General features: G+C 44.9%; 1 protein-coding gene across 6 annotated transcripts in view; it reads right to left on the bottom strand.

The window, feature by feature from the left end:
• NEK7 (NIMA related kinase 7) overlaps window positions 1–12,042 on the bottom strand; it is a 166,523-nt gene extending 154,481 nt beyond the window's left edge. For 2 of the 6 annotated variants that reach the window (XM_057725480.1, XM_057725477.1), the window contains exon 1: window positions 11,784–12,042. Coding sequence is in view for 4 of the 6 variants with exons in the window: in XM_057725476.1 (XP_057581459.1) it covers window positions 10,628–10,659 (32 nt within the window). In the remaining 2 variants the exon portion in view is untranslated. Of the gene's footprint in view, window positions 1–10,627; window positions 11,302–11,783 lie in introns of those variants that run through there. The other 4 variants (XM_057725475.1, XM_057725479.1, XM_057725476.1 and 1 more) reach the window with 3 other exon arrangements.
• Between the last annotated feature and the right edge of the window lie 10,943 nt (window positions 12,043–22,985).

Below are 22,985 nucleotides of genomic sequence, written 5' to 3'. Positions count from 1 at the left end.
CCTTACAATAATCTTGATTCTATTCTGATGCTAGTTCCTGGCCTGCTGTTAACTAAGAACCAAACAAAAAGGTATCAAAGCACTACAGCTTTTACTGCTATTAAAAGTAAAACTTGAAAACATAAAGGCACAAATAACTCTTTCTAATCATATCAAAAGAGAGGAAAGGGTCAATCTCCTAAGCACAGACTCAAGGCCTTTGATAAGGCAATCTCTTCCCAGGTTAATGTCCTATGTGCTTCTTCCTGAGTTCATGAATATACGTGTCTCTGGTCCATTCGGCTTGGCCTTTTTAAGTACTTTAAATTTTTTTAAAATAATCACTGACATTTTGATTGTTCTTTTAAACTTCTAGCAATGAAAAACATGAAAATATACTAAATAAAATGTATCTGTTTTGAAGTGGAACAACTTTTTACTACATCAGCATTTGATGGCCACAAACCAAATGATAATTTTCCATTCATTCAAATTAGTAATTATTCCTAAGAAGGGAATAGTTTCACGTATTAAGCTAGTTATTTCTTTCTTTTTTTTTTTTTTTTAAAGGGATCTTCCTGGAGCTAGGATTGAACCCATGACCTCTGCATTGGCAGGCGGACTCTTAACCACTGTGCCACCTAGGAAGCCCTAAGCTAGTTATTTCTTTATTAACTTAGTTCAACGTTTCTCCATGAGGGGTATTAGAACATCAAAATGGAATTAATTTGGTAAATATAAACAGTAAACATGGGCACAGAAAGGTTCCTTCCCTCCACAGAAAAGCTAAACCACGTGCCTTGAACTAGGAATGGGCTGGCCTCTAAGGAAGAGGAACATAAGGACACTTAGTGAACATCCTAGTAAATCAGGTTCAAATCAAGTTCATCTGACTCCTTCCTGTTTTAACCTCACGTCCTAATTGGAGGACTCCAGTTCTTAACTCTGTTCTTTGTTGCCCAGCTGGTCTCTGTCTTGACTCCACGCCCCTCCCCACTCCCATCAACTTCATGTCTGCCGTACCCCGGTTTTTCCTAATCCTGGTTCCCTTCTCACGCCATTCTGAGATTTTTCAGAACTTAAAATTCAGAGTTCAGACATTAAGCCCAGGTGAGACCTTTACCCACTGCACACAGTAAGCCTCCCTCCACCATGCCCTGTGCACCCTGCAGGCCACGTGTCTGCCATTCGCCCTACACTTCCCTGAAATCAATTGCTCAACTGTCCCAGACGTTCTCTTGCTCCTCGGGTCTGCCCAGACCTTCTGCCCCACACAGGCTCTGGGATGCAGTCACCTGCTATTCCCTGAACAGCCAGTTCTCACAAGAATGGTCCCAGGCCCTGCAGGAAACACAAATATGTACAGGACATCATTCACACCTTTCAGGAAGGAAGCTAAGACAAATACATCTATGGGGAGCATCAATAAGCATGAAAGGCCTAAAGCAGCAGAAGAAAGATGTCTTTGTATTTTCTGTATAACATTTGAGCAGAGCCTTGAAGGATAAAGATGATTTTTAATCACTGAGACTGAACAGCTGATTTAAAAAAAGGGAGAGGGAGCATTAAAGGCAGAGAGAAAAGCATAAAGATAAAGCAGAGAGGCCAGAAAGCGTACATGCTAAGTCGCCAGGTGGGACCAACATCTAGGGGAGAATAAAGAAGTGAATCTGGAAAAGGCAGGTCAGGGTGGAGGCTGGAGACCCGTTCAAACCAGGTGAGCCACACAAGACCACCCAATCCTGCTCACTCCCATCTCCCATCTTCTGCAATTAATCAAAACTGAAAGTTTTAAAAGCATAAAGACAGATCCTTGCTTAGATTATCTGTCTACTCACTTTGAGCTGCTTACCAACACCCCCAAATTTCCATCCTCAACCTGTGAACTGGGGGGACCCAGGAGGAAAGTGGGGAGAACAATTATGGGAATGAGTGGAAAAAGGAGAATCAACAAAGTCCACAGAAACACAGACTCACCCTCACAGCGAGTGGTCTGCCCCTCTGCGTGCAGGCAAGCATGCCTGCCAGACTGAGCAAGCTTGCCTCGATTTGAAACTAAGTTTAACATCAAATGCTGTGCAACCAACTGGCTCATCCGTCCAAACAGTCTCAAAACGCATATGCAAATAACCCCACAAACTTCACAACTAAGAAAAATGGGTGTTCAGGTCTTACTCTGGAAACACTAACATTCAGTGGTTGACAACCCGTCTAGTGAACAAAAAGGCCTAGGAGCAGTAGCTTCCCCGCAGGGACCACACCGCGGGAGGTGAGGCTGCCCGGGCATCCTGAGCACATCGCTGCAGCCCAGACTCCTTCCATCAGCTGAACCATGACTCACACACCCGGTGCTCCCTCCTCAGCCAGACACTCAACTCTTAAACCGAGGTCTGTAGATATTAATTTGACTCACCCTAAAACCCTGTGCTTGGCATTTGAAAATATATAAAAATGAACCTGGACTCAATCCAGGACTTCAAAACCTCCTTTGTCAAGCTGCCTCTTCTTATATTATTTATGATATACATATATGCATATTTTTTATGGAGGTAGAAATGGTGATAAACAAAAAGGGCCTGGATTTATTGATAAAATCCAAATTAATTACAGAAAATAGTACACAAAAAAATCACTGATAGAAAGTAGTTTTAAAATGGCCACGCAGGCTTTCTCAAGAACATAACTTACACGTAAAAGCCTGTGTCTAGGGACAAGGAGGGACGTTAGAAGGGACTCGAAAGCCAGCCCCCTGTTATCAATGGAAATAAGACAGTCATGGAAAAGGAACAGGTTAGTCATCACACTGTTCCCAAACACTTCCCAGCATGGCCGGATACGCAGAGCAGGAAAGCCGGGTGCAGTCAAGCCCAGGAGCAAGAGGGGACTGCAGGCAAAATCTCTGCTGCCAGGCAAAGGGCTTTGCCCTTAAGCAAAAAGCAAACCATCCCAGGGGTAAAGGAAGTGGTAAGCTTTCACACCCAGCTGAGAAAAATACTCTAAAAGGGCCAAAATGGTGAGAACAGCACACAGCAGAGGCAGCACACTCACAAGGAACCATCTCGTTGGGACAGAACTAAAACTAGTACTTAGAGGTACTATCTTCTTCCACTGGTTTGAAGTGGAATTTTCTCTTCTGTTATTACTCAATTCTTATTTATAGTTATAGTATTTATCTAATTTATTTTAACTGATTTATAACAATGATTTCAATAATACCTGGCCACCAGGTGAGCTGAGACATTGGCTACGTACGCTATGAAGGTCTGATTCTTAAGCATAAACTACTCCAAGGGCTACACACCCTCAGCGAGAAATGATAGTAGCAGCAAGGACAGACTTCCATCATAAATAAATCATTTTTTAAATTAAAAAATCTTTTTAAAAAGACCATGTGGTATTTGTTACTGCTGCCTGAGGAACACCTGCATTAAAGCCACCTGCACTGCATCAGCGACCAGCAGTTTTCAGTCGCGTATAAGAACCATCTGGGGTGCTTGCTTTTAAATGCCAGTGCTCGTACTTATCAAATCAGAGTCTGATACAGGCATACTGAGGACCACAGTTTGAGAAATGTAGTAATAGGACAGATGCTTTGAAAACACAGGCTACCTTGGTGATGGCAACAAGGTCACCATGTATTCTTGAACAGCTATACCAGTTTCGTAAAAATTATTTTCAATGTACGAATAGATGTAACTATTCCACGGAATCATGAGATAAATCCTTTAGGATTAATTTTATTAATTGCTAATTAATTGCTTTGTAAGACAGGATTTTCACTGGAACAAGGAACACATGCAATAAACAAGTGAGAACCAGCTTCTTAAGAGGGAAGCATGGCGACAGGGAAAGGAAACAGCCCGTCATGATCTCTGAATCACGGAGAGAGGAGAAGAAATTAGAGGGAGAAACTGGTCAGTGGGGTTGCCAAACACTTCAGTCATATGTGTTATATACAAGAAGCAACAGGGCCTGTAAGCTACTGTCAGCACAGCAAAACGACAAACAACAATGAAGCCCGGCCCTTATGAATCAAGGTACCTAATACAACGAAACACGTATTTATGAAATGCTGACCAGACAACCCTGTGATCACCCATGAGATTTCTGGTCTTTACTATCTACCGCCTCTAACTAAGGCCTCCTTCCTAGAAGTGGCCTCCATAATGGCAATTTCTTCTTCTTTGATCCTGTTTCATAGTAAGGATATAGCAACACACCCTTATGTTCCTCATTTTAGAGGCAACAGAAATGCTTCCCCACTACAGTCAGGCTCTTGAACATTTGCTGACTTGAATCAAGGCCCTGATCAAGGGCAATCAGAGGTGCAATGTCACTCTATCCGTAAGTCTTTATTGAGCACATGCCGTGAACATAACAACATTCTGCTAATTCAGAAGTGAAAACAAAAACCATGCCTACTATCAAAAGCACGACAGAGGTAACACACGAGGCGATATGGACTATTACAGAATCTAGTGGAGTGTGGATTAGCAAATTCACATCCTTGGGCTTCAGTTTATTTTCCCCTTAAATGAAAAGGTCAGTTTAGACGATGTATAAGTTTCCTTCCAGTTCTCAAAGTACTATTTGATTTAGTGAATTACGCTTTTAAGGTCTCCTAAGGGAAACTACAAAAAAATGGTGAATGGAATACTTGATTCTGGAACAGCTGTTCTGTGGTAGCAATAAAATACAAACTGCAGATGACATATGTACAGGATAACCTGGGTACCTTTCTGTATCAGGTACAATCTCTGCACAACCTTAAAATATTCTGTTCAGAACAAAAACACCAGAAATCTAAAAATCTTTTCTGTAGTAAAGAATGGGGGGGGGGGGGGAGTAGAGATTTTGCTTGTTAAATTTTAAGAGTAAGTGATTAGGTCATCAGGCGACCCTAATCCAGTAAGCCTGGTGTCCTTTTAAGAAGAGGAGACATAGGCTCAGTCTTTGGATGTAAATCCACTGGGCCTGTACCAGTACAATAAACATTGCTTCCTGTATTGACAGAAAAAAAAAAAAGGAGACACAGAAGAAGGCCACATGACGGGGCAGAGACTGGAGCTGCACGTCTATCAGCCAAGGAGCACCCAGGACGGCCGCCCACACAGAGGCTGAGAGGCGTGGGGCGCGTGCTCCCAGGAGCCTGCGCAGAGAGCATGGCCCTGTAGACAATTTGATTTCCGATTTCTGACCTTCAGAACTGTGAGCATAAACTTCTGTTGTTTTATGCCACCCAGTTTATAGTAGTTTGTTGGGGCAGTCCTAGGAAACTAACACAGGAGGTGTTAAATGCCAAGCCCAGAGCATCCATCACCTGGACCGCAGCAGTCAAGCCATGGTTCTGGGGCCCCAGAATAACAGCCACCTGAGCAGTGGCTGCATGGTCCCAGGCTGGTGGTTTTCTGATCACAGAAGACACAGCAACTCCCTCGGTGACCTGGCACTGGGAAACTCTGCCAGAAGCTCAGACTCCCTCCCAAACACCAAATATTATTAATCATGGTGTAATAAATTCCTTCCTACTTAAAAGAGAGGAGAGAACGATCAGAATGATTAGAACAACACTGGGAGAACCGCCTGATAAAACACAACTTCATCAACAGGTGATACTTTGAATGCTCCAGGTCACAAGATGACAACGTGGAGTTGAAAACAATATGCCATTCAACGATCAAAACATTTACCAAACGTGGAAACTTCATTAAAACTTTATTTTAGGGCTTCCTAGGTGGCACAGTGGTTGAGAATCCGCCTGCCCATGCAGGGGACACGGGTTCCATCCCTGCTCCAGGAAGATCCCACCTGCTGCAGAGCAACTAAGCCTGTGCGCCACAACTACTGAGCCTGCGCTTTAGAGCCCATGAGCCACAACTATTGAGCCCATGTGCTGCAACTACTGAAGCCCACGCGCCTAGAGCTCGTGCTCCACAACAAGAGAAGCCACAGCAATGAGGAGCCCGCACACCACAACAAAGAGTAGCCCCCATTCACCGCAACCAAAAAGAAAGCCCATGCACAGCAAAAAAGACCCTACACAGCCAATAAAATAAATAAATTTATAAAGAAAAACAAAAAAACTTTATTTTAGATGCATACTGAAAATGTTAAAAAGATGAATGCCAGTTTTCACTGAATACCTCACCTGCTACCATGCTATTCTAAATGTGTCTAAATACCAAGACTGTAAAGAAAACAAAAGAAATGGACTTGTAGGTTACCACAAAAAATTGAAAATAAAAGATCAATTTATTGCTATAAAATCAATCCATCAATAAGCATTCTTCTTGTATAAGGCCTTTCAATTTCCCTGTATTTGTTAAATAGCAAACCATGCCTGGAAGTAACTATTTGAAATGAGGACATGCCATTTGCCTGAAATAAATTACCTATTGTCTGGTTCTGGGTGTCTTTATGACAGTATGCAAACATATCCCATTATTTTACTACAGGGTCCGGCAGTTAGATATAAAAGGCAATGGAAGATTTGCAACTCCTTACATTTTAGAGGTATAACAATTTTTCATAAACATGTCTGTTCCATTTTCCCCAATCATAATATAATAGAGGATATGTGGCTTTGTTATGGTTATACCACAAAAAAATTAGTTTGCCAGGTAAACATGAGAATATGAGAAAAATATCTTAACAATTAAAAAAAAATTGGAAGCATACTACAAAGAATATTCTATTTTTTTCCATTTTTGAGTCAGTATTTAAGGCTTTCTGCAACTCTAATTTTTTTCTGTTACTGTTGTCCAAAATATAACCCCCAAGGCTCTTGTGACTTTTTCTACCTGAGAATTAAAGAGTACCGCTCCCTCCCCCCAAAATTTAACGAAAACATTAACTCACACTGCAAACAATTAAATTATAAATATGGAAATCACAGCGCAAAAGGGAAGAAGAATTAAGGCAGAGAAAGTAGAAACGGCAGCAGAGCTGGGCAGCAGGGCCTGCCGGCAGAGGAAACCAAGGAGGGGTGTTTCCCACCACCAAAAGTCCTAAGAATAGAGAAATAGGTGAAATGAAACTAACACTGAGCCTGCTACCCAACTTCTACAAAGATGTTGTCATTTACTCCTCAAAGCAATTGACCTGAGCTGAGAAAACTACAGTCTGAACAAATCAAGTAACTCACCAAGGTCAGAAGAGCAACCTGGGCCTTGGACTTTTTCTCACCATGGTAAACACAGAAAATGATAGTTGTGCGGCAAGGTCACATAAAGAGTAGAGGCTGGTAGCAGCTGGTGGCAACTAGCCCAGAACCTCTGAATCCCCAGGCCCCACCCTAAGGGGTCAATATTCCGGAACTCACTCCCGGCTGGGGTTGGAAAACCCTACTGTGTAAGCTCAGAACTACTGCCTTTTCCATTCCTTTCAACCGGTTCTCAGTAGCTGCACCCATGTCAGCCACAGCTGATTCTACTGAGAGCAAAGGAAAGAAGGACCCCACAAGCACACCCCAGGCCACAAATGCCCTGACTGTGGCCTCTCCTCACAATGCAAGCTCTTTTTGGATTTTTTTTGTTTACTGGGAAAAAAGTCTTTCATAAAAAACAGTCAATTTTTCTAATAAGAAAAAAATCCGTGCACCCTCTTGCTCATGCCAGACATTCTAAAAGCAGCAAAGGCAGTCATTCCAGTGGACTTAGAATGAAAACTACTAGCTAAAGAAACACACCCAAGACACATTCCTTCTAGTGTTATCAGTCAATCAAACAAAGATAAATGTCTGACATCAGAGTCCACCCTGGCTTAGCGCCAGAGAGAGGGCCCCTCCACTGGACATCACAGGATGGGTGTGGGATGCCCCCAGGCAAAGAATGACAGAAATCCCTGAAAAGGTAAATAAACCTAAAAGAGGTTGATATACTTATGAGGCCTCTGAGATGAAACACCAAATTTGGCAATGAATAACTGGGCATTATTGTGAAGTGGTTGGGGAACTGCTGTCACAAGGGATCAAAGGACGAGAAAAGGGGAAGACAGTGGCGTGGAAAATCCCCGTCAACCCAAACATCAATCCTGGAATCAGGTTTAGATCTTTGGCACTACCTTCTAGGGCAGGAATGGGCCTCCGGACTGACTGTATAAAGAAAAGTTTACTGGAACACAGCCACACCCACCTGTTCAGGTCTGTCCACAGCTACGGTGGCAGCAGCTGTGACAGAGGCCATATGGCTCACAAAGCCAGAAATATTTACTCTCTCACCCTTTAGAGACAAAGTCTGCAAACCCCTGCTGTACACAAAAGCAACCTGGAATGAAAAAGCTGCCTTTAACGACTCACACAGAAGACCGATGGCAAGATTTACAGAAAGGTCTATTTCCATTAAGTAACAGAAAATATATACATTTCTAAAATTTGACACACCAATTAAATAAGTTCCATTCTTTTATACACTATTCCAATGAACACTTTGGACAGCTATTACCAAACAGCTCATCGTATCAGCTCCTTATATAAATAGTATGACAGACCTGTTATTTTAACAAAGATTAAAAAAAAGAAGTTATCCTGCTCGAAAATATTAAGGAATGCTTCAAGACCATCTATCGTTGTCATTCGCACTGCTCACTAAAAACCATGAAATGTATTCTGTTTTCCTTATAACGAAGAAATACTTTGTAAAGGCATATAATGCACAGGGATAATCAAACTATTAATCACCAAAAGAGGCATACGCAGTTGAGAGGTTTTACAACTCTAGGAATGAATGGTTCTACGTTAGTTCCATGTATACGTTTAAAATTTCTCAACCGCTGTTATATTTTGCAAGTACATATATTTGATGACAATTATATAAATTCCCTATAAAATTGGAGAAGGAATTAAACTGAAACATTCAAAAGTACAAAGATATGCTTCTTAAAACATCTTGCTATATACATTTATAGAAATGCTGATAAAAATAATTGCTGATAAGGCAATTCGAAGCAAACAGTCATTATATAAGAACACCCTCAGTATTATACTAAGTTTGCTGCCATGTTTTATGCATGAGGTCCTAAAATTCCTACCCACATAGCTCTCGAGCAAATATCTGAAGGGACAAATATTTTGAACGAAACCAGGAATGTGAACAGAGGATTGCTTTATGCAGCCGCCCTGCGCATTTTTTAAACACCAAAGCCTATTAAAAAAAAAAAAAAGTCAAGGAAACAAAACCTGAAAGGAATTTTGGGGACCTATGATCTACTTAAGCAACTTCTTATCCAAAATTGCATTAAATAATCATTCCTCTCTCCTCTCCAGATGCCCTGAGTGGTGGCTACGTTAGTCATACCAGAAAGACGCATTTTAAACCATCAGTTCCCAGGAAAACAGCGTTCGGTTCTAGAAACGCTGTAAAAGCCTCTCATGATTTCTCAGACTCCATAAATTTAAGTAAAAAAATAAAAACCCACACCTCAGTACATGCACAACAGTCGAGAAGACAACACGTGAACGTTTAGGGGAAGCCAGAGCCCACGCGGCCCGCGGCGACCGCCAGAAAGCGGCCGGGCGGGGCCCGGCCCTGCGGCCCGCACCCCGCACCCGCGTGCCTGCCGCGCGGGGCTTCCGGCCGGGCTCTGCGGCCGCCGTGCTGGGGGAGGGGGGGGTCGCCAGGAGGGGACGCGGGGGGGGCGACGCGGGAGGGCGAGGGGGGGCCGCAGAGGGGGGATACGCCGGGGGGGGGGCAACGCGGGGGGAGGGGGCAGGCAGCGAGACCAGGCCGCCCAGGGGCCGCCCGCGCCCGTCCAGCGGAGAAGCGCTGCCTGGCGCAGGGTCCCAAGGAGGCGAGAACGCGCCCAAGGGTCCGGGCGCTGACGCGCCGTGGCTTTCACCTTCGAGAATTTCAGAGACCCCCCTGCCGCCCGCCTCCCAGGCCTGGCACCCCAACCCGCGAGCCCCACGGGCGGCTGAACCGCGGCGGGCGACGAGCACAGCGGTCCCAGGCACGCGCCGCCGCCCGCGCCTCGTTCTGCGCGTTTACCTCACAAGGCCCCCGCCACCCCAGCCCCGCGCACGTTCCGCACAGGGTCCCCCACCTGGCGCGGTCACCCCCCGCGCCGCCCCGCCCCCGCCGGACCCCGGCCGCGAAGAAGCCCCGCCCCCCCGCCAGCCCCGCAGCGGGAACCGAGCCGTCCTCGCCGCGCATTGGCTGCGGAGGCCGTCCGTCTGCGGGGGGGGGGCGGGGCCTCCTGCGCGCGGGCGGACTCTCCGGCAGGCGCCTCGCGCACCGCCCCGGGCTGCCCCGGACCCCGGGAAAGCAACCAGCTTCCAGGGCGGGGGCCTTCACCTCCCCGTTCCGCCGCCCTCCTCCCGCCGTCCCCGTACACTTTCTGCCCCTTTGGCTCCTCCGCGAGGCACCGTTTTCCAGAGCCCCAACATCCCCCCCGCCCCAGCAAGCCCCCACGCAGCCCAGAGCCGCGCTGAGGAGGCCGCGGTTTCAGAGGGAAGCTAGCTGTGGACTGCCTCTCCTCTGCAGATGAAACTGCTTACGCTTCTCTTAACCGTTTCGGGTGCACTAGCCTTCACCAAGCGTTACAGCCAGGAACACTCAGCACCCGCTCAGCAAGAGCTGCCAGAAAGCGTTCCAGAGTTCACCGTGCCTCGTGTTTCACTGTTCACCCTGCGCAGCATCTGTCCCAAGCGTACCGTAAACTTTGCGAGCGAAAGGGCAATGCCATTCTCCGACCACACCCGCAGCAGCTCAAGCTCGCGCACAGGACAGATGGGCCACACTGCACTTTACTCTGTGGTGCAAGCTGGCGAGACACACCGCTGTAGCCTGCGGGCAGTGCGCACACTTCCTGAAAGCGCACACTCCTTGGAGGAGGACTTGGAAACCATGCTTCTAATTATAACTGGTACACAGTGCTCTACAAACCGCGGGCATCTGACTGTTTCACCTGTATCCTTACGAGCAAGGGGGAGGAAAATCATTTCATTTCTCCAATATGTTTCTGACTTTCAGTTCCATCACCAACAGGGCTCAAGGATGGAAGCATGTCTTACTGTAAAATAAGTCTTCTTTTAGTATCTGTCCCTAACAAGGTCTACAGCTGTGCGAGACCCAGATGCATCTGTGTGAAACGCGATCTCCCGAGGCCTACAGCGCACAGGAGAAAGGCAACAGGGTTCCTAAGTCTCCCTGCAGCACCCTTCCTCTAGGCGGTGTTCGCTTCCTGGCCCTGTCCTGGAGCCACACGGTCGTCTCACGTCTCTGCTCCTCTCCTCTGCGCCCCCCTTCGCCTGTCTGGCTCTGGCCTCGACGTCTTTCTTTTCCGTGGCCGCTGTCCCCACCGATGCTTGCGACTGCCCTGCGGCCCCCTCGCTGACGTCTCCTAGCTCCGACAGAACCCCAGGAGCGCTCCTTCTCCAGCAGGTCGCTCGGGCCGCCCTCCCTTCCCAAGGCCGGCCGGCCGGCCAGGCTCCCCCACCCCCTCTCCCCAGAAGTCCGCTCGGCCCGGGCCGGCGGCGGCGGACGGCCGGCCCCAGCCAATCCACACGCAGTACGTACGCGCCGCCGCCAATGAGCGCCCGCCGGGGGGCGGGACTGCTCCGAGCTCCGCCGGCCCCCGGCCCGGGACCTGTTGCGCCGCCGCCGTGGCCGCGGAGTTTCTTGGTTACGGCGGCGGCCTCGGGCGCACGAGCCGCGCGGGGCAGGCAGCCCTCGCCCCCGCCCGCAAACGGACAGCCGCCCCCGCCCGCTCGGCCGCGCGCCCCGCGCCGCCTCCCGCCCCGCCCCCCCAACCCCGCGGCCGGCGGGCCCCCCCCGGCCCGCGCGCCCGGGACCCCAGCGGCGACTCACCAGGAAGTGGGGCGCTCTCCGCGCTCCGGCCCGCGACGGACCCGGGGCGGGCGGGCGGCTCGGCCAGGCGCCGCCGCAGACAGGCCCGCTGGGCCGGGGGCTGTGGCTGCGAGGCCCGGAGCGCCGGCCACCTCCCGCCGCGCCGCCCCCGCGCACGGCCAGGCGCGTCCGCAGCGCGAGCTTAGCGGCGGCCCATCCTCCCGAGACGCACGTTCTTGCTCCCGCGGCCGCCGCTGTCGGCGGTGTAAACATCCCGGCATCCCCGAGGGGGGGGCGGGGCGCGCGTCGGCCCCGCCCCCGAGCCGCGCTCAGGCCCCGCCCCCGAGCCGCCGGCCCCGCCCCGAGTCGCGCTCCGGCCGCGCCGGGGCGCGCTCCCCGCTGGCTTCGGCTGGCGTCCCCGCTGGAGCCCGGGCGGGGCTGGGTCAGCGTTGCTGTGCTCGTGCCCAGCCCTGGCCCCCTCGTTCAGGCCAGCGCCGCCCCAAAGCAGGGGTCGCTGTTTTTGGAGAACTTTATGTTTAAGTGCCCTGCGTGCAAGGGGTCAGCCGATTTGGTGACATCGATTTCTCCTTCAGCTTCGTAGTGTTTTGGTCCCATCGTCCTTTCCTAGGTGATGTAACTACCTCTGCGCTAAGAGAAACGGGCATTAAAAGGAAGAGACCCAGGCTAGAGGACAGTGGCGTTTAGGACGCTCCTTAAAACGGAACTACCTGGCTTGGTCCTAGGAGTCTTTGGGGGATGGCGGGCCTTTGTTGTGTCCCAGAATCCTAGCACGTGGAACTGCGAAAGGAATGCTTTGATCCAGCCGCTTCGCTACTTCCAGAGCCGGACACGCGTTACCAGAGGACACGGCTGGGAGGCAGTGTGGAGTCCACCACACCTTGATTCTAATCTCAGCTCGGGGGGTTATTAACTCTGACCTGGCGACAAGTTATTTCACCTCTCCCAAGTCTCAGTTTCTTTGTTTGTAAAAGGAGAATAGTAATAATACCTATCTACGACTACGCTGGAATTAAATGAGATACAGCAAAATGCTTGCACACAGGAGCCTAACTTAGAAGTGCTCGTTAAGGAGTTGCTGTTACTCCTAGGTCCCTTCACTAGTTTGGCTTCCCTACCAAAGGGATTCGAGTCAAACATGAGTAGATGATAGCTCAAATGTGTACAATGTTAAAGCTATGGAATTAAGACTTGGGAAGTTTATTTTTAGAAAGAAAAGAATTCAAGATCTCAATAGTAGATGTTGACGTCAGTGGTTAGTAAAGTGTTAATAAGTCTGCTAGACACTGTCCTAAGAAATAAAGATACAACCATTACCAAGACACCCAAAGTCCCTGCTCTCGTGGACCTTACATTGTAGAAAAAGCAATAATAATAAGCCAGTGAATGCAGACTATGTTAAATGGTGATTTATTCAAAAATAAAGCGGGGTATGAATGGAGAGCCATTGGAGGGGTGATCAAATCGCCTTGGGTTTGCAGAGAATAGCTCTGCTGTGAACAGACCACAGGGTAGGAACTGCTCAAACAGTTAAAAGACTATTATAATGATCAGGTGAAAGATACTGATGACTTAGATCATTGTGCTAACAGTTGAACTGATAAGATTGGTCAGATCCCACGTGTAATTTTTAAGATAGAGCCAACAGGGACTTCCTAGGTGGTGCAGTGGTTAAGAATCTGCCTGCCAATGCAGGGGACATGGGTTCGATCCCTGCCCCAGGAAGATCCCACATGCTGAGGAGCAACTAAGGCCATGCACCACAACTGTTGAGCCTGTGTGCCGCAACTACTGAAGCCGACACACCTAGAGCCCGTGCTCCGCAACAAGAGAAGTGACTGCAATGAGGAGCCCACACACCACAATGAAGAGTAGTCCCCGCTCATCGCAACTAGAGAAAGCCCGTGTGCAGCATCAAAGACCCAATGCAGCCAATAAATAAATAAATTTATATATAAAAAAAGATACAGCCAACAAGATTTAACAATGAATTGAACTTGGGATAAGAAAGTAGGCAAGAATGAAATCAATGATGTTGGCTTCATTTGAACAAGATTGCTGTATCAAGTCACACCAAATCAAAGTCAATCAAATAAGAACAGTGTCGCTTGGATTATACACAGGCACACATGGCATGAACAGTAACTGGATATTCCCAGGGTGAAGTCATTTCAACCTGGTTAAGGTTTTTAAAAACTATCTTTTGTACCACCTTTTGGAAATTTACATAGGTAGGTAGGTAGATAGGTAGATAATAAAACAGCCCTGGTTAAGTAAACTACACATTTGTATACAGACCAGATATTTCATTGGTGTAGGGGAAACAAATCCCTTATGAACACTGGCCAATATGGAAATGGATTAAAATGAGCTCATGGAGCCCTGGAAGTATCCTGCCATGGCTGTATGATGCCCAGAGTGTTGAAATTATCTGAATGTGTCCTATTTCTTCACCTTAAAAGACTACAAAGCCACAGCTAGCGTACAGTGTTTCAGAAGTTGTGAAGACTGCCTAAATCCAGTGCACTTTCTCTTCATGACTTTTCATCACCTCTGTGCTGATGGGGGAGGTTGTCCCCCTTCCCTGGGCCCCTGGCCTGGAGCAGATGCTCATGGAAAAGCAGAGCGGTCTGGCCAAGGAAGCAGCTTTGGTCCAGCTTTGAGCAGAGTCCAGCTTTAACTGCTTTTCTATTCATCTCCCCCCCAAGCTTGCTCTGAAAATGCTTGCCTGGCTCCATGAAATGCGCTAATTACAGTCCTTTATACGTGCTACATAGTGTTTATACCTAATTGCCGTGCAGTACATACCATTAACCATCAGATTAACTTCCCTGTAAATGGCTTTTGATTATGACACTTAAAACCTTTCAGATTACACCCAGTCTGCATGTTTTGTTATTCATGAGCTCTCCTGGCCCCACACAATGAAAAACACAAAGTGGAGGTAGCATTGATTATCAAAACCATTTATTACCTGTAGATTAACCCAGACCTGATGCACCATACCGGGTTCAGGGTCAATGCAAATTCTCTGCAAGGAGAGAAGCTTGCTAGAAAAATGTTTTCCCGATGAAGCATGGTGAAGTCGTATTAAAAATCATTCTCCTTTGAAAGAGATCCTAGCCAGTGAGATAGACAAGAAAGGTCTAGCCTTCTTGACTCATACATAGTGCTGGCAACAGGTGTGCTTAAAAAGCTGCTAGAGATCCTGGCAGCCCCTGAATTTGACAGCTGAATGGCGATGAGGCTTGGTCAAGCTGCTGAGATGCCTGGACTAACCTGGGCCAGGAGGAAGAGGTCAAAGTGCAGACTGCAGACAAACCCAGGGAGATCACTTTCCTCTGGGCCTGGCTGTGGTCACTGTACAGTGGCAGAAAATAAATCTCTACCATGCTGTGAAAACACTCACGAAAAATATTAGGAAGCTACTTTTGCACTTTCATGGCCTCTTACACTTAATTATTAACAGGTCATGCAGAGGAACTTCCCTTTAAAACAATAAAATCTGCCTTAATTTCACCTTCCCATCAAACCCGTAGAATTCAGTATCACAGGAAGACAACTCTGCTGTGTCTCAATTATCTACTTCTGTATTTTGAGAATACAGTTCATGGTTAAAAATAACATACTAACAGCAGCTTTTTCCGAGCTATTTCTGTAGTACTTTTAAAACTGAGGAATCATTTCGACTGTGTGTGTGTGTGTGTGTATATACCTATATATATATATATATATATGTATATGTATATATTTAATGTAGGGAAATGTAATATATTATGTAGGGAAATGTAATATATTCATAATATATTCATAATATATTATAAATGTATTATGTACAAATATGTTATGTAGGGAAATGTAATATATTCATAATATATTTGTAATATATTATAAATGTAATAGATTATATTCATTGCAAAGCAGAAAAGAAACAGTACAACTGGCAGTTTGTGTCTCTATCATGATTTCCTCTGGTCCACAGAATTCAGCTGAATCTCTGCCTTTTGACTCTTAGTACAAAAGTCAGAGGGCCAATATGCAGTGGGCAGTGAGTCAAAGCAATGTAGGAAATATAATCAGGAATGATTTCCCTTTTCACACTTGTACATCCCATCCTTGACATGAGGCCAAACTGAGCTGAGGCCATTTCCCAGGACACCCTTTCCTCCACATTGGTGGCAATTTCACTGGCCTGTGCTAACAGAGAGCCCTGTTAAAGACAAATTTAAAGAGTGCAGGTTCTCTGGAATATTTTGTGTGCACGTGTCTGCCCTGAAAGGGGGATGCTACAAATACCCTGTGATATCACAAAGCTGAGTGGGAAGATATCCAAGAGTCCTGTCTAATTTCTGTTACCCTCTACGTCTTCTGTGCTCTGACTTCTGCCTTGGGATGCACCAAATTCATTCAGGTCTGAGCCGTTGAAGCAATTTTCTGTTTCCTACATTGGAAAGAAAATGGAAAATAATGTCTTTCTTCTTACTTTTAGTATTTCATCCCTAACAGAGTCAATACAAGAAGTGAAAAGTTACATCCAAAGTTGTTTTCTTTTCTAACCCTCTTTGCTCACACTTGAGCCTTTATTGCTTAAAATATACATTCAATCTTTTGTTTTCATCTGTTCTTCTTAAAGGTGGAAGTGCATTTAAAAATACCTCGGTAATGATTTCTGCAGCAGTTCAAGTGCACGGTTAATGTTCAATCTATTTGGAAATACAGGATGTGAGTAAAGCCAGATTTGGAATCATGCCACATCAGACGCAGATTCAGAGATACCCTGAAAGCAGGCTCTCATTGTCTTTATGACAACAAGCCTAGTTAATCATAAACACCCTCCACACCCTCCGTAATTCTGCCATTGAATTCACCATCAGGTAAAATTCAAATTATGCAGACATTTTATTTCTTTTTTAAATTAATTTTTATTGGAGTATAGTTGCTTTACAATGTTGTGTTAGTTTCTGCTGTACAGCAAAGTGAATCAGCTATATGTATACATATATTCCCTCTTTTTTTTTGGATTTCCTTCCCATTTATGTCACCACAGAGCACTGAGTAGAGTTCCCTGTGCTATACAGTAGGTTCTCATTAGTTATCTATCTTATACATGGTAGTGTGTATATGTCAGTCCCAATCTCCCCATTCATCCCATCCCCCATCCCCCATTGGTATCTATACATTTGTCCTCTGCATCTGTGTCTCTATTTCTGCTTTGCAAATAAGTTCATCTGTACCATTTTTCTAGATTCCACATATAAGCGATATTATACGATATTTGTTTTTCTCTTTCTGACTTACTTCACTCTGTATGACAGTCCCCAGGTCCATCCATGTCTCTGTAAATGGCACAGCTTCGTTCGAGATGTGGTACATGTATACGGACTTCTTATTTCTCTAATCACTCTGTCATATCAGCTTTTCTATGCAAAAGTTAGCATTATGTAGAGTACGAGGCACCGGGCACATTTCCCAGAACAAAAGTCATTTCCACAGCTTGAGAATTGGGGGGAAAAAGTCAGAAATATGCTTAAAAACTTAAGGAAGTTCCAGTCCTTAAAATTCAGGGCGAGGACTTTTAAATTCATAAACCATTTAAGTACTGGGGCAGGCAAACCAATATTTATTTATAGACCTATGGGATAATTCCTTCTTTGACAGAAGACTGTCACCCGTGGAAACCTCAAGCAGTCCTAATTGGACAATTTTGTTACATTTGCCCGTTAGTGTTATTTATCACTGTATAACCAATAGGTTTGTTTAATCAGCAGAACTTTTAAATTATTTATATAAACACCTACATAGTTTATATTATCACTTTTTAAGTATAAATTACTTTTAAAAGTTACTTATTTATAAGTTATTTATAAGTAACTTCTAAAAATTGAAAGTTATTTATAAGTAACAAAAATTACTTAAGAATATGTAAATATATATACACATAATGTATAGTTTGGGCAACCAAAGTATGCAACTTTGAAAAAGTCTGTTTTGTTTTTATTTATCTTCCCCTTGCTCAAATTGAAAGGTAAAGATAATCGCTATTTTCTGAAGACAATAATAAAAATATTACTTCTTCATGATCTAAATTGTGTGAAATCAATACTTCCATCAGGCCTGTATCTTATAACTCCAACCTAAATAGTGAGGTATGTTTTACGACTTTACAATAGGAAGTTTGTAGAACTGTCAGAATATAAACTAGAGATGACTGGAACGAAACATGAAAATTAATCACATCATGACAATGATCGGTTAGTTTTAATTTCCTATGTAAAATTTTAAATGTACGCTCCTGTGGCTACTACATTACCAAGCCTCTATCACTAATACCTAGCTAGCGGGATTATGGACAATTGCACTATCTTGAAATCCAAATATGTAGAGAGATTATATTACGTCAGAACAATCATCTGAATCTTTGCTGCTGATTTTTTTCCTCTGAAGGCTAGAATCTACTTTTATTACTTTCAGTATCTAATATTTTAATTCCTTTTATGGATAATCTAGATATTTTCCTGTTTCATGATACTTTAAAGTTATGTATACAAAACTATACAGAAATCAAAGCCAATACCCTCCAGTTTCTTAGCCTAATCAGCTGCTGAGATAATCAGCTGCTGTACGGAGAGATCGTCACACCTTTGATGGGGCAGCAGCTCATGGACCAGTTCTGGGGCCAGTGCAGCTTTGGAATACAATTTCATCCGTGTTTTGCCCCTGGGGGCTGAGGTGGGGAATGGAGGTGCCACCTGTAACAAAGCACATTGAGGTTTTCCAGGCAGCACATCCCAGGAGAGCAAAAGGAGGATGACCCTCACACACCAACAGGCTTGCTCTCCTTCACTAGTAAGCAGAGTAAAGTAAAACATGAGAAACTTACCAAAGATATGGCCTAAAATTAACTGCAAGAAAGGAGTCCGTAAACTTGCAGAGTAGGCCCTCAAATATCCTTCTCTAGTGAAATTTAAAAATGGAATCCAGCTCATCTTTCTGGCCTGTCCAAAAGCAGCAAGACGGGCTAGGATCACATAAGCTTACCTGTTAGCTTACATAAACCACAGAAAGCTTGCACACAAGCCAGTGAGCAGCCCAGCTCCAGGAAAACATGGAAGTAAGTCAAGCTGATCCTTCCTTCACTCCCATTGCCCTTGGTGTAGAGCTTGGTCCTCCCTTATATCATGGATTCACTGTAAATCGTTAGTTTTGTAGGTTTAAGATTATTCGGTGTTAGTGCGTGTCTCTGTGGGTTTGTTTTTGTTTTTGTTTTTTCAGTCTGAATCTTGTAATTAATATGTAGGCTTGCTTTCCTTTGGTTTCTAAATGGTTTTTGCTCTTTGATATCACTGTCAAAGCATACATGCTGTTGGAGATGAGTTACACGTTAAGCCTAGTTAATGAGCCCCCTGTGGGGACGAGGAGACAGCCTGGAAGGAACCAAGGATGAGAAGCTCTGAGAGGGAATCACGTTAGCATAGGCAGTCCAGGGATGCTTCTCAGAGGAGGTGAGACTTGAAGTGAGATCCGGACAGAAAGGAGGAGGCAAGGCACAGCCCCTGCATGAAGGTCCAAAGGCAGCTGCGTCTGGTTTACCTTCTTTCCATGCGGAAGAAAAGAATGCAGAAGCACATGAGCCTGTGGTTGCAACTCAATGGTTTCATTTTTATTAACTCAGAAATGTCAAATTACTATTGATGTCCTAAATAAAGTTTCCATCTGTGAAAAGGAAAACTGGAAAATTTTCCCACCGAGAAAGCCTGAGAATTATGCCCATCCTTTGAGAAGAGAATGTCATTTTCTTTTCTGCCCCTTTTCTTCCTTTCTTTCCTCTCTCCTTTCCTCATCCCCTCCTCCACAGCATTCTTCCCTCCTTCCCTTCTTTCTTTCTTATTCTTTCCTTCTTTTCTTCCCCAGACATATTAACTGAGTGTCTCCCATGAACTAAGACTCTTTTGGGATCTGCAAATACAGCATTTCATTGCTCCTACGACACTTTTTGTTTTGTTTTTAACATTTAACATCTGTGAAGGTGGAATGCTTCTCATATTCAGTGGTGTCTTAGAATCAATGAACTGTGATATAAAGGTGAACAATAAATCTCTGTTTTTAAAAGCACGAAATATTTTCATCAAAATTTGAATACAAAATGAAAATTAAAAGTCAATTGTATGCAAGGATTAGTGAAGGAAGTACCACACCAAATCTTTCTACTGACTCCTTTACAAGTTCTATTTAGAATCATTTACCTTACACCTCAATGTTTGCTATTTTCATTGTTTTAACAATTTTAGAAATTTGAAAATAATGGAAAAATAATTTTGACTAGACCTCAGAAAAGCACACTTGGGGGACTTCCCCAGCGGTAAAGTGGTTAAGTCTCTGGGCTTCAGTGCAGCGTACGCAGGTTCCATCCCTGGTTGGGGAACTAAGATTCCACATGCCGCAAGGTGCAGCCAAAAAAAAAAAAAAAAAAAAAAAGCGCACTTGGTAATTGGCTGTTATGCATAAAGCATCTATCACCACCAAGTGGTTTTGTAGCTTAATTGCAGGAAGGAATAAAAAAAAAAAAATACAGGTGCCAAGCAGAATCTTCTAGGTGATAGCAAGTAGGAGGACTAAGACTGATGATAAACTCCACATTTCCATAGAGGAACTGAGAAAAGAATAAATGTCCAGAACAGGTGAGAGTACCAAATACCTGTGACTCCGCCAAGTTCAATGAATGTGGACCCTAGAACTTCTGTTCAAACCCTTAAGAATAGAACAGAATCCCAGAGCCCCCAAGTGCCTTCTCCCCAAGCCCTGGGATGTGGGAGCCCACCTGAACATGAAGTCAACACGCAGGAAAGCAGAGCTGAGAGGCAGAGGAAGGCAGGTCCCTGACCCTCGGCTCAGCCATGCCCAAAGTCAGCTCCGTTACACAAGTCATTACACAGATTTTCAGCTTTAGTTTGCCAGTTTGAATAAAGTTCCTATCCCTGTGATCATCTCAGGAGCCCTAACCAGCATTGCATCCCAGGAAGATGGACACCTGGGTCATGAAAATCTCCTTCCTGGAAAGAGAGGAACGGGACGGAGGAGCAGAGGCAGTGGGCTGTGCCGCCTTTTCCTGTGTACTTGGCCCCCCTGTACACCTCTGCTTTCAGAGCCGCCGTGGCTGTGCTGATGGCAGCAGGCAGACTCGGAAGGAATGAAGCCGCTGCCCCTTCTGTGAGAGCACTTACCCATTCCTGTGAGTTGGAATCAGCTCTAAGACTTAAACCTTTGGTAACAGGACCTGGGGAGTCTAAGCCCATGGTGAAGCCCTCCTGAAATCCAAAAGCCACAGAGAAACCTAAGCCCTGCAGAGACAGCTCACTCCTGGCCTGGGCAGCAGATCCAAGCAGAAAGATAGCCTGGATGTTTACAGCACATTCAGATTCTTCCTTAGGGGCTGCATTTACTGCCTGCCTCCATGACCACGGAGTAAGGGATTCCCTGTCTCACTCCTTGTAGCCAATTCACGGCCATACGGAATACACTCCAAGTCTTAGCCTCCTCATCGCTGGAACAGACTTCATGGTACTTCACACAAATAGCTGCTAGGAATATTGAATGAGACAAAGCCCAATTAACATTATTATTACACTGTAAGACAATGTGCATATTGGGTTTCCCCAAGTTTAAAATCATGGAGGTTACAAGGAGCTACTGTGTAGAACGGGGAACTGTACTCAGTATTTTGTAATAACCTATAAAGGAAATAATCTTTGAAATCTTTAAATCTGAATCATTGTGCTGAAACTACCACAATATTGTAAATCAACTACATTTAAATAAAAAAATAAATTAAGTAAAACCATGGAGATTATTACTTTTTACTTTATGAAATGTATAAATGTCGATTGTACAGATTAATGATTTTTGACAAATATATGCATCTGTGTAACGAAAGTATACCTTTCATCACCTCAGACAGTTCCTTCATGCCCTTTTCCAGTCAATCCCCCTCATTCTGGCTGATTTATATCACCCTAGATTACTGTTACCTGTTCTAGATTTTCTCATTAAATGGAATCTCACAGTATATACACTTGCGTGTCTCCCAAAAGCAATAAATAGGAGTTCCAGTTGCTCCACATCCAAACCAACATTTGGTAGTTTAGTCCTTTTTTCTGGCCTCTTTAATAGGTGTGTTGTGATATTTCATTGTGTTTTTAACTTAATATTTCTTTTTACTCAAGTCATCATGTTTTATCATTACTCATCCCATCCAATTATTATACCAAAGTTATCAAAACAATTCTACTCTTAGCTTTTCAAATTCTAAATTCAATGGTAATTATTTCATTTTAAACAATACACACAATGTATTTCCTTTCAGGAAGGACCCTCTGAGGCTGTAAACTAAGTCATGGTTTCTAGACCAAAAATTTTACTGTAAATAGCTATATTGGAGCAAGTTTGCCTTAATCATCCCAGAAAAAGAAAGTACTGCTTTATATATTTGTCATATTGTCTTACGAAAAGTCCCATAAAAACACACATGCACGCACACGCACGTGCACATACACACACACACACACACACACACACACACACACACACACAGAAACCCAATCAGATAGCTTTGAAATGCACCCTTTTGGTAGTAGCAGAGGTCCAGGGAGAGGCACAGCTAAGCTGCTCTCAACTCCGGCTGCACCAAGCCCCAGTCGCAGACATTCTGATTGAATTGGTTTGAGGAGAGTCCTTGATAACCGATATTTTTAAAAAGTTCTCCAGGCGACCCTAATGTTCAGCCTAGGTTAAGAACCACTAGCAATTACCGTTTACTGAGTTCTGACTGTGGCTAAAGCTTCGTATTAAGTACTCTGGGGGGATGTGAAGGGTTAAGGAATAGAAAGTTAAGTACCCTGGGGATGCAAAGGAGACTAAGGACTATAAAGAATTCACAACGTGATCCTGAACCACCGTAAACTTGACCACTCCCCTGCTAAGTGTTTGTGGAACTGGTATGGGATTAGTAGTATCATCTCTAGGGACTGGCAGGTTGTACGTGAGCCTGTGAGGTGTACACATGTGCCAACAGCACGGCGATTAGATATGTGGAAAAGACTCACGTGTCTCATTATTTGTTTCTTTGTGCCACACAGGTAGTACCCTCTACCAGTGTTTCTCAAAGTGTGGTCTGTATTAGAGTTGCCTGAAGAGCTTCCTAAAACTATC

This window comes from Hippopotamus amphibius, chromosome 3 (genome assembly GCF_030028045.1).
Source record: "Hippopotamus amphibius kiboko isolate mHipAmp2 chromosome 3, mHipAmp2.hap2, whole genome shotgun sequence".
NCBI classification, from domain to species: domain Eukaryota; kingdom Metazoa; phylum Chordata; class Mammalia; order Artiodactyla; family Hippopotamidae; genus Hippopotamus; species Hippopotamus amphibius.
Note: the sequence above shows the minus strand (reverse complement) of the source record. Positions and strands in the feature narration are given on the sequence as shown.